At 34.5% G+C, this 17500-nt stretch overlaps 1 protein-coding gene across 1 annotated transcript in view; it reads right to left on the bottom strand.

The window, feature by feature from the left end:
* Positions 1–17500, bottom strand: part of LOC137631402 (acidic leucine-rich nuclear phosphoprotein 32 family member B-like) — a 74543-nt gene that overhangs the window by 56535 nt on the left and 508 nt on the right. The window contains exons 2-3 of the mRNA XM_068363168.1: positions 17315–17500; positions 17072–17236 (exon numbers count right to left, since the gene is read on the bottom strand). The exon at positions 17315–17500 is cut by the window's right edge and continues 84 nt beyond it. Of these exons, the coding sequence (XP_068219269.1) occupies positions 17072–17236; positions 17315–17500 (351 nt within the window). The remainder of the gene's footprint in view (positions 1–17071; positions 17237–17314) is intronic.

Here is a 17500-nt window from a genome sequence, read left to right as displayed (position 1 = left end):
AAATTATTATTATTATTATTATTACTACCCAAGCTACAACCCTAGTTGGAAAAGCAAGATGCTATAAGCCCAGGGACCCCAATAGGAAAAAATAGCCTAGTGAGGAAAGGAAATAAATTAATGAAGAGAACAAATTAACAATAAATCATTCTAAAAAAGGCAACAACGTCAAAACAGATATGTCATATATAAACTATTAACAACGTCAAAAACAAATATGTCATATATAAACTATAAAAGACTCATGTCCGCCTGGTCAACAAAAAAGCATTTGCTCCAACTTTGAACTTTTGAAGTTCTACTGATTCAACTACCCGATTAGGAAGATCATACCACAACTTGGTAAAAGCTGAAATAAAACTTCTAGAGTACTGCGTAGTATTGAGCCTCAATGTGGCAATTTCTTTATATACAAAATAGCAAATACTTGGAATAGACTTCCAGCGGATGTAGTAAACAGTAACACAATGAACGAGTTCAAGAATAAGTTAGACAAGATCATAACAACTCTTTAAATGCTTAAACTAAATCACTCTATCAAAGAGCAAATGGAGTCTCCGCGAGAGAGAGAGAGAGAGAGAGAGAGAGAGAGAGAGAGAGAGAGAGAGAGAGAGAGAGAAATGGGGGTAGAGTATCATTCATAACGAGAGAGAGAGAGAGAGAGAGAGAGAGAGAGAGAGAGATGTGGGGTAGAGTATAATTCATAACTTGAGAGAGAGAGAGAGAGAGAGAAAAAAAAAGGGGGGTAGAGTATCATTCATAACTTGAGAGAGAGAGAGAGAGAGAGAGAGAGAGAGAGAGAGAGAGAGAGAGAGAGAGAGAGAGAGAGAGAGAGAGGTACAATTTCATTTATAACTTGAAAAGACACCCGGTACCCCTTCCCAAACCCTCCCCCCCCCCCACAATACACGCACAAACCCACACGAGTTAGTTTCAGTGTACATGGGTATAGACTTACAGCCGGAGGTGAGTCAGAGTGGTCTGAACAGGAAACCAGGAGTTTGGAAAATGAGAGCAAAAGCTATTGTGTTCAAAGGAGAAACTCCACATCTTGCCTTCTTTTTTCTAAGTTGCAGGATGACACTGTAGCGACAATGGACACTCATTATGTCAGTGGTGTCAGGTGTTGTCCACTTAAACGCTGGCACACAAACAAAAGCGTGTATATATACATATACTTATACACACGGGCAACCACACAAACATACACACACACATATATATCTATATATCTATATATATATATATATATATATAATATATATATATATATATATATATATATATATATATATATATACTGTATGTATATATATATATATATATATATATATATATATATATATATATATATATACGGTATATATATATATATATATATATATATATATATATATATATATATATATATATATATATATACTGTATGTATATATATATATATATATATATATATATATATACGGTATATATATATATATATATATATATATATATATATATATATATATATATACCGTATATATATATATATATATATATATATATATATATATATATATATATATATATATATATATATATATATAACGTGTTAGATTATTTTTTTAATAACTATGAATTCAAATATTGATTCATAAGTAGCTCTTGGCATAGAATTCGCTATTTCTTGGGAATAAATAGCCAAAGCGATATTAATTGATGATGAGTGCTTCTCTTGAGTCTATAGATCTGTTTCGATTCTTAACCACACCAGAACAAGACCATAGCCTTTAAACCATCTAGTTATTAAGTCACGTAAAGGTTGATTCCGACTCTGCTATATATATAAATTGCATACACCTGTCGGATTCAGGTATTTGTACTATAAATCGAAATCAACTCCGTCATGATAGCTCATTGGTGAAGTTTGTCCTTCCTAGCTAATAATATTTCGTCCCTAACACTAATTACTTTAATATGTTAATTTAGCATTTCCCTGTGGGTATTTATTCTAGGGTAAAGTGTTGGATTCAGTATCAAGACGCAATTGTGGCTCAATAATTGAGTAATGCCATAGCCAGTGTACCATGGTCTTCCACTGTCTTGGGTTAGAGTTCTCTTGCTTGAGGGTACACTTGGGCACACTGTTCTATCTTATTTCTCTTCCTCTTGTTTTGGTAAGTTTTTATAGTTTATGTAGAAAATAATTATCTTAATGTTGTCACTGTTCCTAAAATGTATTTTTCCTTGTTTCCTTTCCTCACTGGGCTATTTTCCCTGTTGGAGCCCTTGGGCTTATAGCATTCTGCTTTTCTAACTAGGATTGTAGCTTAGCAAGTAATAATAATAATGATAATAATAATAATAATAATAATAATAATAATAATAATAATAATAATAATAATAATACTGTAACATGCGTTAGCTTACTTAAAGAATAGTCCAAAATGACAAGAGGTGACCTTGAAGAATTCTGAAAATAACAATTGATATTTATCATTGTTTACATTCTACTTGGTTCAATTCTCAAGTAATATCCATTAATAAATTCTTCAGACATTCCTGTGTCCGAAGTGGTCTTTTACGACTTGTTATATCTGTTCTTAAAAGGAAATAATGAATTAGTGTATCTATTATCACGGTGGAGTACACATAAAAAGTAATCTCACATACCGGATTATCCGGTTTGAAGTGATAAATTGTATGTAATAAAGTAATGCTCTTAGCACATTAGTAATTAACAAAGCTAAGTCTTAGTTTCTCCTTTAGAAAGTCAATTATTATTATTATTATTATTATTATTATTATTATTATTATTATTATTATTATTATTATTATTATTATTATTATTATTTGGAAAAGCAGGATGCTATAAATCCAAGGGCTCCAAAAGGGAAACATAACTCATTGAGGAAAGGAAATAAGGAAATAAATAAATTATATGAAAAGTCATGAACAATTAGAATAAAATATTTCAAGAACAACAACAACGTTAAAACAGATCTTTCATATGTTTTTGTTATTCCTGTTAATTTAGTTTTTAAGTATGATGTATCTTTTTTATTACCATTAATTCTTATGCTGTCTGGAGACATTGAGCGCAATCCTGGAGCACTACGTCCTAGATTTTCGTCAATGCCATCTACCGTATTGCAATATTCGTGGTCTTCATGCAAACATTCCAGACCATACATTTGCGTCCAGACAGTATGATATTCTTTTGTGCTCAGAAACTTTGGTTTCTAATATGAGGCACTCATCTGAGCTCCTTATACCTGGTTTTAAGAAGCCAATATGTTGAAACGCGATGCCATCCATAGGGCCAGGGAAATGGCGGTGTATATTAGGACTGAGTACCCTGCTTCTCAGAAGTCCTGCTATGAATGTGGATGGCATGAGATTCAGGTAATAAAAGTTTGTGGCAAACATAACAACTTCTATTTGTGTTTGTGCTACCGAAATCCTGATATGAATGATTCTCTCTTCGATTGTCTTCTTACCCTTATGGCTAAGATACAAGATGATGATAGAAAGTCCTCATTTGTCTTTGATGGAGATTTCAATGCTCACCAAAGGGAGTGGTTAAGTTCTGTTTCTCCTACCGATCGCCATGACTTTAGAGCTTTAGACTTTGCCCCTGAATCAGGCTGTGAACAAAACAAAAGTGAAGCTACTCACAGGTCTGGTAACTGCTTGGACCTCGTATTCACCGACCCCCCGGGCGTTATAAAAAGTAAGGTTAGTTCTACTGTTGTAACATCTGATTATGCCTTGATTTCATTAGTAGTGAGGACTGAGCAGCCTATCCGTGATGTATACTACTCATTTAAGATTTACACGAAATATCAACCAGACTGGAATGGGATTTTGAGTGATCTTCTAGGCCTAAATTGGTCACAATTGTATAGTAGTGCTGATCCTGCCGTCCCTTTGAATGAGGATCTAGTCAACATAATTGATAGGCGTATCCCTTCTCGTGTGCTTATTTGGAGAAGCAGGAGGCCCATCTTCTTTGGAAGGGTAACAGATCATATTTGACTTGATTTGATTTTCTGAGATCTAGATGTTGAGGAGCTACTGTCCTTGACCTGTTTACAATCATACTTTGAGTTTTGTTGGGATTCAACTTCATGCCCCATAATTTGCATCATGCACTAATTTTAGCCAGATCTCTATTAAAGAATTCAGCAACCCCAGATGTACGTTCAGGAGATGGAATTAATACAAAGAGAATAGTATCACCTGCATATGCAACGGGCTTGGTTTTCTAGGCCAAACCACATATCATGTAAATATATATATATATATATATATATATATATATATATATATATATATATATATATATATATATATATATATATATATAAATGGGCCAAGACCACTACCCTGAGGAACACCATATACCATATTCCTATACTCACTATGGTACCTATCAACAACTCTTTGTGACCTATTATTTAGAAATTCAATAATGACACTAAGAAGGAAGACCCATCAACTCCCAATTGTTCAAGTTTGTAAACTAGCCCCTCATGATTATCACGGTCAAGGGCAGCAGTAAAATCAAGGCCAATCATAAGAATTTCCTGACCACAATCTGTATAGCATTGGAGATTGTAAGAAGGGCATCACATGCTAAGAGGCCTTTGTAAAGTAAGGAACATATGATTGCCTTCCGCAAACCTATTTAGACGTTTTGCCAGACTTTCAAAAACTTTAGATAATAAGGGAGTTATGGAAATTGGTCGGTAATCACTTGCGCTCGAGCTACCACAAACACATTTACATAGTAGAGTAACATTATTAGATAGGATAATTCATCTACATAACAATCTATCTTTGAATACAATATTACCTTTTGGGTAAATCACTCCGAGAAGATAGACATACATTTTCTAAGAAGGGTCTATGAGTAATCTTTAATATCCTTAGTCGTTAGAAAAAGGAGACAGCTGTATAATATACAGTTGATAGTATCGTCTCTTTTCTTAACATTCCCGTAAAGCCTGGTGATGTAGCTTTGCTACGAGCAGGTACCTACCTAATGGGTAGGTCAGCGAAGTAACATATTCTATAGATATATTCCTAGCTTCTCCTCAAGCAAATACTCTTCCTATTTTACTTATAAGAGTTTTATTTAGTTTATGTTTTATGTTATTTTGATAAGAAAACTGCTTGCAATGGCGCAATGAAATATGGATGATCAATCGCATTGAGCTATTTAAAATAACTCAATTCAGAAGTAATAGATAATATACCAGTTAATGAGTTGAGAAAACCAGTCATCCTCTTAAAAAAAAAAAAAAAAAAAAAAAAAAAAAAAAAAAAAAAAAAAAAAAAAAAAAAAGTCTTAAAGAATTTCATATACGGATAATTAAATGGTTCCAAATATCTTGAAACTCTTTGGTAGTTGTTGTATACTGTGGAGAGGTCTCAAGTTAGTTGTTTTTTGTACATCTATTTTTCAGACTAGTAACAAAAAAACTTATCTTATATAAACTATGAAACATGGTAACGATACTGAAATTACGACCATAATGAATTATGCAAATTTCATGCACCACTATTAAGAATGGAAAGGGAAAATAGAGAAGAGAGTGAAATGGCAGCGAAGGAGTATGTAGTAGATTTGACCATGAAAGCAATGCAAAAAGTTTTTCGCAAATATAGCTGGAGGGAATTAAGAACGCAGTAGAAACCACTTCACAAACTCCTGCTTATTTAGAGCAAATAAGAGAGCCGAAAAAGAGTTAACAAGTAATTAATGAAACAAGATCTTCCTTTAACTATTTATAAAGTAAAGAAAAGAGAGATTGTACACATAAAAACGTGCCAAATCTGTTTGATGAAGAACGTAGTAGACCAAAGAGAAACTTCCAAAAATAACATCTCTGTTCAACGTCACTAGATACAGGGTGAGGCAGAAAGTCTTCATTACTTTCTCTTGTATCAATTGATATTAAAATTCTATGCCATTTTTTAAAACTAATGTGCGTGCACAATGACACACACACAAAAATACACACACACACACACACACACACACACACACACACACACACACATATATATATATATATATATATATATATATATATATATATATATATATATATATATAGTATATATACTGTATATATGTGCGAACTTATATGAGCATATGTACTCATAAACAAATAAGTAGTTTGTATATATAAATATAAATATATATATACATATTATATGTATATATATATATATATATATATATATATATATATATATATATATATATATGTATACATATATACACGCACACATACATATATATATATATATGTGTGTGTATATATATATATATATATATATATATATATATATATATATATATATATATATATATATATATATATATAGTAATAATAGTCGTGGAAACAGTGAAGGTAAAGGGTGTCTATATAAATAAAACTATCAAAAGTAGAGTGTTAAATTACTAACACACCTTTAGATGATATTCATTCTTCCAAGATTTCCTTGTTTTCTTCTAAACTCTAACGATGGCTTGAATGCCCGTGCGGTTTTCTTTACATATACGAAACCCGTTTTCTATAAATCATCATCATCTCTTCCTACGACTATTGACGTAAAGGCACCGGTTAGATTTCGCCAGTCATCTCTATCTTGAGCTTTTCATTTAATACTACTTCATTCATCATCTCCTACTTCACGTTTCCTAGTCCTCAGTCGTGTAGGCCTGGGGCTTCCAACTCTTCTAGTGCTAGTTATAGGTTTAGTGAACTAATCTCTTGGGAGTTTGAAGAGCATGCCCAAACCATCTCCATCTACTCTTCACCATGATCTCATGTACATATGGCACTCCAGTAATCTCTCTTATAGTTTCATTTCTAATGCTGTCCTGCCATTTAACTCCTAATGTCCTTCTGAGGGCTTTGTTCTCTAATCTACTAAATCTGTAGGAGATTGTTTCATTGTCATACCATGACCCCTGTTCATACTGTAACAGATCTCACTTAACTGATATGTAGCCTGATTTTCAGGCAATTTGATTTCCAAATTTTACTTAACCTAGCCATTGTTTGATTTGCTTTATTCAATCTTTCATTAAACTCCAATTCTAATGACCCTGTACTGGAGATCATAGTTTCCTAATACTTAATGATTCTACCTCATTAATCCTTCAGATGATATTTCATCTTCCATTACATATTTCGTTCTCATTATCTCTGTCGTTCTTGTATTCATCTTCAATCCAACCTCGTGTGATATTTTCACGCATTCTGGTAAGCAAGCATTGCAAATCCTGCGGTGTTCTGCTAAATAGGACAGCATCGTCAACATACTCTAGATCAGCTAATTTATTATTACCCTCCAGTCCAGTCCTTCTCCACTATCTCCAACTGTTTTATACATTACAAATTCATGAGGAGGATACACAACATAGGTGATAACACATTCCCTTGCAGTACTCCGCTGTTCATTGGATATTCATTTGATAGGACTCCATTGACATTAACTTTTCACTTGCTATGCTCATGAACAGATTTGATAAAATTTACATATCTAAGAAGAATTCCTTAATAACGCGAGGACTCCACAAAATTTGCCAGTGCACACTATCAAAAGGCTTTTCATTGTCCACAAATGCCTTCAAAAGTGGATTTCTATATTCTACGCATTGCTGTACATGACCCAATAAGGAAATTTGGTCAGTACAACTTCTATCTTTGCTAAATCTTGCTTGTTCATCTCTCAGCTTTTCATCAATCTTTCTATCTGGTCACTTTAAAATAAGAATGCTATATATCTTTATGACAACTGGCGTAAGTGTGATGCCTCTGTAATTATCACAATCAGTCAGGTCTCCTTTTTTACCATTTTCACCAACACTTAATTCCCAATCATCAGGTTTTGCCTCTTCATGCCACATTCTACAAAATAATCTTGTGAGTATTCTGGGAGTCACTTCATTTTCAGCCAGTATCATCTCAGCAGTTATACCATCGTAACCAGGGGCTTTCCATCCCATGAGTTTTTAAAAAAATAGCTTCGACTTCAAAGATATTGAATTCATTCATAGTCACATCAGTCTTCATTAGCTTCAGGTATATCAGTTAAATTATTCCCTTCGTACCTCCTATTCGTGACCTCACTAAAGTGTTCCATCCAATGTTGTCTTTCCTCATTTTCTGTTGTTATAACAGATCCATCTCTTTTATTGGTATATGCTTCTTCTTCTTTGGCCCCAGATTTCATTAATAATTCTATGAGTGATTCTTACAACATAACCACTCCCTGAATTCATACCTCTGTCAGTCTCGTCTGCTTTCCTGTCTAAATAGTCTCTTCAGCCATTCCTGGCCTTTCTTTTGACTTCACTATCAATACTGGAATACTTAGCATGCTCTACATTGTAATTTACATTACTTCCTTGAAAACTTTTAAAAATCATTTTTTTCCTTGCCTCCTTTTTATAGTATCCCACGTATCATTTGATATCCATGGCTTTCTTCATGTAACTGCATGTCGCAAAACTTCATTACCAACTGACTGATATAATTATGTTTTAATATCCCACCACTTTTCATTAATTGTCTGCTCTTCCTCTCTCAAAGTCTCTAAGACTGCGAATTGATTCCTGCATCTAATTGCAAATGTTTCTCTGTGCTCATCTTCCAGAACAGAAGCTATGTGGTATCAAACCTAGGTATTCTATCTACATTTCTGTTGGGTGCTGTTAGTTTTAATTTTAGTGTGGCAATGAGGAGCTGGTGATCACTACCAATATCGGCACATCTATAGCTTCTTACATTTCTCAGAGTCCTCCTTCTCTCTTTATTAATAGCTATGCGATCTATCTGTTTTTTGTAGTTGGCAAATGATGAAGTCGATGTATATTTGAGGATAACAACATAATATAGATAAAGTAATTCTACATATAACAAATGGAAATATCTAGAATTTGGATTTTTGACGCTAGAAAGATAGGGATAAAAATAAATTCCTAATTATGTTGTAGATGCGTAGTTCTTAAAATTCATGAACCTATAGCTAATTCTTAACAATGCTGATAGGCTGTAACCTTTGCAACTACTACTCAGGCAGTTCAATTATAATGAAGAACTATCAAATACACAAAGAAAGTATGGAAAATTTATAAATTTGCATTGAATAAACTTTAGAAATTTTGACAAATCAAGTCAAAAAGAGCAATACGCAAACTATTTAGAAAATAAGGGAAAATCTTGTTTCGAGTCATAGCGAAGACCTTGACAATATCATCTGATATTTTGATGCATAGTTGAAAGTTCTTCAGACCTAACCTTTTATCATTGGCCTGAAGATTCAACAGTTTCATTTCTGAACCTTACACTGAGAAGATATGAACAGTTGGATACAGGAAATCTTGACACACCTTGCTCTGAGGAAGTGCACCATGTCACACTCTTACTAGGTAGTAATGGAAAAGATTGTCACTCTAAGTCATTGTTAAAAGAGCAAACTATGTCATCGAATAAAGGTCTGGAAAGTGAGACTGAATTTAATGTAAATGAAAATATATAATGAAAATTAAATTGGACGTGTCTACAGTAACAGTAAGTTTAACCTTAAAAAGTGTTTATAAAAGGTTAAATCTATAAAGAAAGAATAATAATTCTGCATCAGTAAAATAACCTGTTTTAAATGCCTTCTGCAGTCTCTTACAGAAAATTCATGCAAATATCTAATGCCTCGGATGTGTCTACAGTAAAAGTAAGTTTAACTTTAAAAAACTGTTTATAAAAGGTTAAATCTATAAAGAAAGAATAATAATTCTGCATCAGTAAAATAGTCAGTCCTTAATGCCTTCTGCAGTCTCTTACAGAAAATTCATGCCAATCTCTAAATATAAAGATCAATGCAGTTAACGAGTAATTCCACTGTTTGGTGCCAAATTTAAGAACTCTAGGTGTTCTCATATTCTCTACAGACCTTCATTCAACCTTGATTCAAAATGTCAACTACACTAACATATAGTTTCTTGTAATGTCCACCCTTCACCATCCTTGTGAGCTAAAGGTTTGGGGTCTAGGGACCCTGTATGTCTAACTGCTGAGTCATCAGCGCTTGATTCATATGCATATATGGTAAGTCTTTAGAGCATTGTCCTGCTAGGGAATTGTCATTGTCCCCTGAGCTGTTTTTCCCTGTTGGAACCGTTGGGCTTGTAGAATCCTGCTTTTCCAACTAGGGTTCTAGCTTAGCTAGTAATAATAATAATACTTTAATACTAATTGTTTGCTGAATAAAGCCATTTTTTTAACAACAAAATCTCCTACCATGCTCCGCCATTTATAAAAGATTTTCAAATCCTTAAACCCCCTTAACATAATAAACTGAGTCTTTGCTACGTAGGCTACTCCTCGATTCATTCGATTTTAATGTGAACTTCACGTATTATTCTTTATGCATTCTTAACAACCATTACACTATTATTTGGTAAAAAAGCTGGTTTTCTGTTTAGTAAAGGCAAAATTAGTATTTTATCATCCCTTTTTTCTTACATGAACCTTCCTTCATCTGCCAAAAATCTTTAACAGTATTCCCGAGAATCTATAAAATTCAGTCGCTCAATTTATAGTTTATAATTCAATTTATTACCAAACGATTATGTAAATTCACTCCCCACTATGTATGTATGTATGTATGTATGTATGTATGTATGTATGTATGTATGTATGTATGCATTATTCCCCAGAATCTATAAAGTTCAGTCACTCAATTTATAGTTTATAATCTAATTTACGACTAAACGTCTATGTAAATTCACTCCCCACTATGTATGTATGTATGTATGTATCTATGTATTATTCCCCAGAATCTATAAAGTTCAATCGCTCAATTTATAGTTTATAATTCAATTTACTACTAAATCACTCAATTTATAGTTTATAATTCAATTTACTACTAAACGTCCATGTAAATTCACTCACCACTATATATGTATGTATGTATGTATGTATGTATGTATGTATGTATGTATGCATGTATGTATGTATGTATTCTTCATCTTTCTCGTAATTCGCCATCTCAGTGCATTTCCTGTTCATCGGAATATTAAAGGGAAGAGATTAAGCTGCGTATCCAGATGGAAAGAATGAAAGTGAAAATCGATATGACACTAGAAAAAAAAAAAAAAAAAAAACGTAATTTCCGGTGATAGTTTTTTTTATGGGGGATGAAAGCATTGAATCCAAGAGAGAGAGAGAGAGAGAGAGAGAGAGAGAGAGAGAGAGAGAGGAGAGAGAGAGAGAGAGGAGAGAGAGAGAGAGAGAATTTACACATGAATGAAAAAGGAAACATGACTAAGACGTAAAAGCAGTCTTTGTAGAGCGAACGCAAATATAAGAATGAGTATTACTGAATGGAACAGGTTTGCTTGAGAGTAAGAGTAAAAAGTAAATAAGCAAACAAATTCCTTTATTATTATTATCATTATTATTATTATTATTATTATTATTATTATTATTATTATTAATTTTGTATGATACTGCGAATAGTAATAGGAGTAAAAATAATAATAATAATATCCACCATTACCATTAGAGGGTTAAAAATAATAATAGTATAAAACAACAACAACAAAAACAACAACAACAATAATAATAATGATAATAATAATAATAATAATAATAATAATAATAATAATAATAATAATAATAATAATAATAATAGACAATGAACTAAAATTTTAATAAAAAAAAAAGTAATGGTAACAATATCAAAGCATAGCAATTAAAACAATACAAATAACGAGAGAAATAACAATAAAAAGTGCAACAACAGCAACAACACCAACAATAATAGAAAACAAACCCATGCAAATGGAATGAAATGGAAGGAAAGCGAAACTGGTCTTGTTAATGGAAGCAAAAATAAAGGGGAAAAATTACTCACTGTGCAACAAGTTGAGAGAGAGAGAGAGAGAGAGAGGAGAGAGAAGAGAGAGAGAGAGGAGGAGAGAGAGAGAGAGAGAGAGAGAGGGGGGGGGGAGACAAGAGAGCGAGTGATCGAGGTGAGCAAATGTTCTGAGGGAGAAAAACTGGAAAAAGATTAAATAACGAAGGTTATTTTTTCATGAAGAAATGAGAAGAAATGCAAAATGGAATAGACAAGTTTTAAGTGAGAAAGTGATGAAAATGATCAAGGAATATTTTTAATTGGAGAATTATTTTAATCAAGAAGAAACAGAAATTAAGGAATATAAAGGGAAAAGAAATGTAGAACAGAAGATTTGCGAGTGGATAAGCGAAACGAGAACATTTAAAGAAAAAAATATAGATTATACGAAATAGAGAAGGATTGGATAGAAATGAGTACGAAGGATAATAAGGCCAATTAGTAGATTATAAAACGAGAGAAAAAGGGATTGTCTGTCGGGTATATGGGGCTACAGCAAAAACCGCTAATGATGAAAAAATGAGCGGAAGAAGTTTTTGGGATAACAAATAAAAAAAAAAATAAAAAAAAAAATAAAGGAAATAGAGGAAGGGGAGGGCTATGGAGAAGAAGAGAAGGAAAGGATATAGAGATAATCGAATATGAGATTAAAGGGCATTGGAAGAGAGTTAGAGTTACAGGGAGTTATGCAGAATATGATGAGAGAGAGAGAGAGAGAGAGAGAGAGAGAGAGAGAGAGAGAGGAGAGAGATGAGAGAGAGAGAGAGAGAGTTAGGAAGGATATAATGAGAGAGAGAGAGAGAGAGAGAGAGAGAGAGAGAGAGAGGAGAGAGAGAGGAGAGAGAGAGAGAGAGAGAGAGAGAGAGGTATCTTACTGTACTGTATAATTGAGACACCAAATAAATAAATAAAACAAAAAATAGGGAAAAGAAAGAAGGGGAAGGCTAAGGATAAGAATGAAAGGAAAGGATATAGAGATAATCGAATATGAGATTAAAGGGGCCTTGGAAGAGAGTGAGTGTTATGGGGAGTTAGGAAGGATATAATGAGAGAGAGAGAGAGGAGAGAGAGAGAGAGAGAGAGAGAAGAGAGAGAGAGAGAGAGAGAGGTATCTTCTGTATAATTGACAAGAAGATAATACATTATTTCAACACATTACAAAATCAGTTATTTGATATTTGAACGTACCAGTAGGCTAATTGGTAACGTCTCTGCTTGGCGTTTGCCAGACGGGGTTCGAGTCCCGCTCAGACTCGTTAGTGCCTTTAGTGTCTGCAACCATAACATCCTTGTGAGCCAAGGTTTGGGGGGTTTAGGGAAGCCTATAGGTCTATCTGTTGAGTCACCAGCAGCCATTGCCTGGCCCTCCCCTGGTCCCAGCTTGGGTGGGCGCAGCTGATCATATAATATATGGTCAGTTTCTAGGGTATTGTCCTGCTTGCTAGGGCAAGATCGCTGTCCCTTGCCTCTGCCCATTCATGAGCGACCTTTAAACCTTTAATGCATACTGATAAAAAGTATACACAATTACATTCATATATATATACAGTATACATATATATATATATATATATATATATATATATATATATATATATATATATATATATATATATATATATACACGGTGTGTGGGTGTGTGTGTGAGCGCGCGTGTGTGTGTACGTGTGTTACTAAAAAAAATGGTCATCAATGGGGCTTTAGATATAAAGAAAATAATTAATACGATTTTGCATAATCACCCAGTAGGCCTAAACTTGCTTGCCAAGTTAATTAATGCAATGAAAACCGAAATTGTTGTTAAAAGCGACGAACAATAACCATACCTCACCTATGGACATGACGTCACACAACTAGCTGTAGCACTCTGGCCATCATGCGCATGCGCACACCCGCCTATAGACCGTGAAGTAGCAGCAGGAACATCACCACTTTCGATGCAATGCCTCTTCCCATTCATCCTCCCATTTCGCTTCTTCTTCTTTCTTTGGTAAGAAGAATCTCGATGACGGTGAGAATAACATAATGGATTGATGTTTTGGGACTTTGGCCTTTGACCACTTCATCGCACTTTCCTTTTCTTTCCCTCTTTCACTTTGACCCCTGACCCACTTCTTCAAAAGCACATTGCCAAGGACAACACCTGTGACGCCTAAACCACACTCACACACTCAGCGGTCGAATTTCGGGAGCCGTTAACACCGATTTCTTGTAATATCAGAGGCTCAGAGCTCCCTTCCGAGGAACTTCTAACCCCGACGGAGTACGTAGAGCAACTTGGAAGTAGAAGGCGAAAGATAGGGAAGGGGGCGCCCGAGGAGCAGAACAGCGCGGAGATACGCTACAAGCTCCAAGGAACAAGTTAAGACAACATACGGCCCACTGACTGACCAACCATACATAGATTCACCGACTCCGACCGTGAAAATTAGTTTTTTCTTTCTCCCTCTGTGACGGCTGTAATTACACTTTAATATGATTTTTTTCCCTTAAGGCTTTGTATATGGACTTTCACTCCAACTGAAACAAAGTTTAGGTGACAAAGACTCTCGCTTGTCGGCTGAAGCTTACCTTAGGAACAGGTGCTCCTCTACGGACGCAGGTCAAGTCATAAATGGCGAAGGAACATTTTGGAAAAAAACACTTATTTATGACTCTACGTTTTTCACGGTCCTTGAATTTTTCCGTTCCGACAGACGTGAATTAATCACCTTCGCTATTTGTTCCTGACCACCGCCGTGTTTTTTCGTATGTTTGTGTGTCTGTGTGTGTAAGTATGTGTATTCTTGTGTTCGTATATACAGAGTGAAGCGATCATTCCTTTCAATAGTTTTCACGTTTTCAAAAAAAAAAAAATAAAAAAAAAAGGCAGGATTAAGGCTGATTAAAAGTTCATCAGAACATTATACAAATTAGAAAATTAATTAAGTTTATTTTTAAGGATCCACGCACATTGTGTCGACGATGAAAACCTAAATGGTTTATGAAAAGGTGAAAAAAAAAGAACCAAACGTCAAAAAAAAAAAAAAAAAAAAAAAAAACCCACGAGTTACCGGATTGAAAAATTGCTTAAGCAAATTCCCACGGTATCTCTTGATTCATTAAGTGAGTCAGCCAGGTAAACACGAGAGGCTTTTCGCTTGATTTAAAAATGCTCAGGAGACATTGCTCATCTTTTTAATTCGCTCATGTCACTGGTACATCTTGTTACTGACAACAAAGGATGTTGGGAATCGAGATTTTTCAACTCATGTCACTGCTACATCTTGTTACTGACAACAAATGATGTTGGGAATCGAGATTTTTCAGCTCATGTTACTGCTACATCTTGTTACTGACAACAAATGATGTTGGGAATCGAGATTTTTCAGCTCATGTCACTGCTACATCTTGTTACCGAGAACAAATGATGTTGGGAATCGAGATTTTTCAGCTCATGTCACTGCTACATCTTGTTACTGACAACAAATGATGTTGGGAATCGAGATTTTTCAGCTCATGTCACTGCTACATCTTGTTACTGACAACAAATGATGTTGGGAATCGAGATTTTTCAGCTCATGTCACTGCTACATCTTGTTACCGAGAACAAATGATGTTGGGAATCGAGATTTTTCAGCTCATGTCACTGCTACATCTTGTTACTGACAACAAATGATGTTGGGAATCAAGATTTTCCAGCTCAAGTCACTGCTACATCTTGTTACTGACAACAAACGATGTTGGGAATCAAGATTTTTTCAGCTCATGCCACTGCTACATCTTGTTACTGACAACAAATGATGTTGGGAATCGAGATTTTTTCAGCTCATGTCACTGCTACATCTTGTTACTGAGAACAAATGATGTTGGGAATCAAGATTTTTTCAGCTCATGCCACTGCTACATCTTGTTACTGACAACAAATGATGTTGGGAATCGAGATTTTTTCAGCTCATGTCACTGCTACATCTTGTTACTGACAACAAATGATGTTGGGAATCGAGATTTTTTTCAGCTCATGTCACTGCTACATCTTGTTACTGACAACAAATGATGTTGGGAATCGAGATTTTTCAGCTCATGTCACTGCTACATCTTGTTACTGACAACAAATGATGTTGGGAATCAAGATTTTTCAGCTCATGTCACTGCTACATCTTGTTACTGACAACAAATGATGTTGGGAATCGAGATTTTTCAGCTCATGTCACTGCTACATCTTGTTACTGACAACAAACGATGTTGGGAATCGAGATTTTTTCAGCTCATGTCACTGCTACATCTTGTTACTGACAACAAACGATGTTAGGAAACGAGATTTTTCAGCTCATGTCACTGCTACATCTTGTCACTGACAACAAACGATGTTGGGAATCGAGATTTTTCAGCACATGTCACTGCTACATCTTGTTACTGACAACTAACAATGTTGGTGCTACATCTTGTTTACTGACAACAAATGATGTTGGGAATCGAGATTTTTCAGCTCATGTCACTGCTACATCTTGTTACTGAGAACAAATGATGTTGGGAATCGAGATTTTTCAGCTCATGTCACTGCTACATCTTGTTACTGAGAACAAATGATGTTGGGAATCGAGATTTTTCAGCTCATGTCACTGCTACATCTTGTTACTGACAACTAACAATGTTGGTGCTACATCTTGTTACTGACAACAAATGATGTTGGGAATCGAGACTTCTCCGCCAGTGGATGGTTTTTGATACTCCAACTGGAATTTTGTAATTTTGAAGCTTTTTTTGAAGAGTCAGATGTCCTTTCCTTCAAAAAACTCTATTCCTGAAGAAAAGATACAGAAAATTAGAAAAAATGCTGCCATATGTTCTTTAGCATTTAATTAAAATTAATTAGGAGAAAGATTACGCTGAAAGAGTATATATATATATATATATATATATATATATATATATATATATATATATATACATATATATATATATATATATATATATATATATATATATATATATATATATATATATATATATATATATATATATATATCATCTTCCCCTCATCAACTTCATCCTCCTCCTCCTCCTCAACCTCACTAACTTCATCCTCATCCTCCCACCGTGGGCATCAATGATCATTGCTGTTAGGATAGCAGGTGATATCTAATAATTACACATTCAATCGTCCCACCTCACCAACTTCCTCCTCATCCTCCTTCTCTGCCTCATCAACTTCATCCTCATCCTCCTTTCCCCCTTTAACAACTTCATCCGCATCCTCCTCCTCCTCCTCTACCTCACTAACTTCATCCTCCTCCTCCTCCACCTCCTCTACCTCACTAACTTCATCCTCATCCTCCCACCGCGGGCATCAATGATCATTGCTGTTAGGATACCAGGTGATATCTAATAATTACACATTCAATCGTCCCACCTCACCAACTTCCTCCTCATCCTCCTCCTCTGCCTCATCAACTTCATCCTCATCCTCCTTTCCCCCTTTAACAACTTCATCCTCATCCTCATCTTCCACCTCATACACTTCATCAACTTCATCCTCATCTTCCTTCTTTACCTCATTAACTTCATCCTCATCCTCCTTCTCCACAACATGAACTTC

This window comes from Palaemon carinicauda, chromosome 39 (genome assembly GCF_036898095.1).
Source record: "Palaemon carinicauda isolate YSFRI2023 chromosome 39, ASM3689809v2, whole genome shotgun sequence".
Taxonomy (NCBI): domain Eukaryota; kingdom Metazoa; phylum Arthropoda; class Malacostraca; order Decapoda; family Palaemonidae; genus Palaemon; species Palaemon carinicauda.
This window is presented reverse-complemented; position numbering and strand designations above follow the sequence as displayed.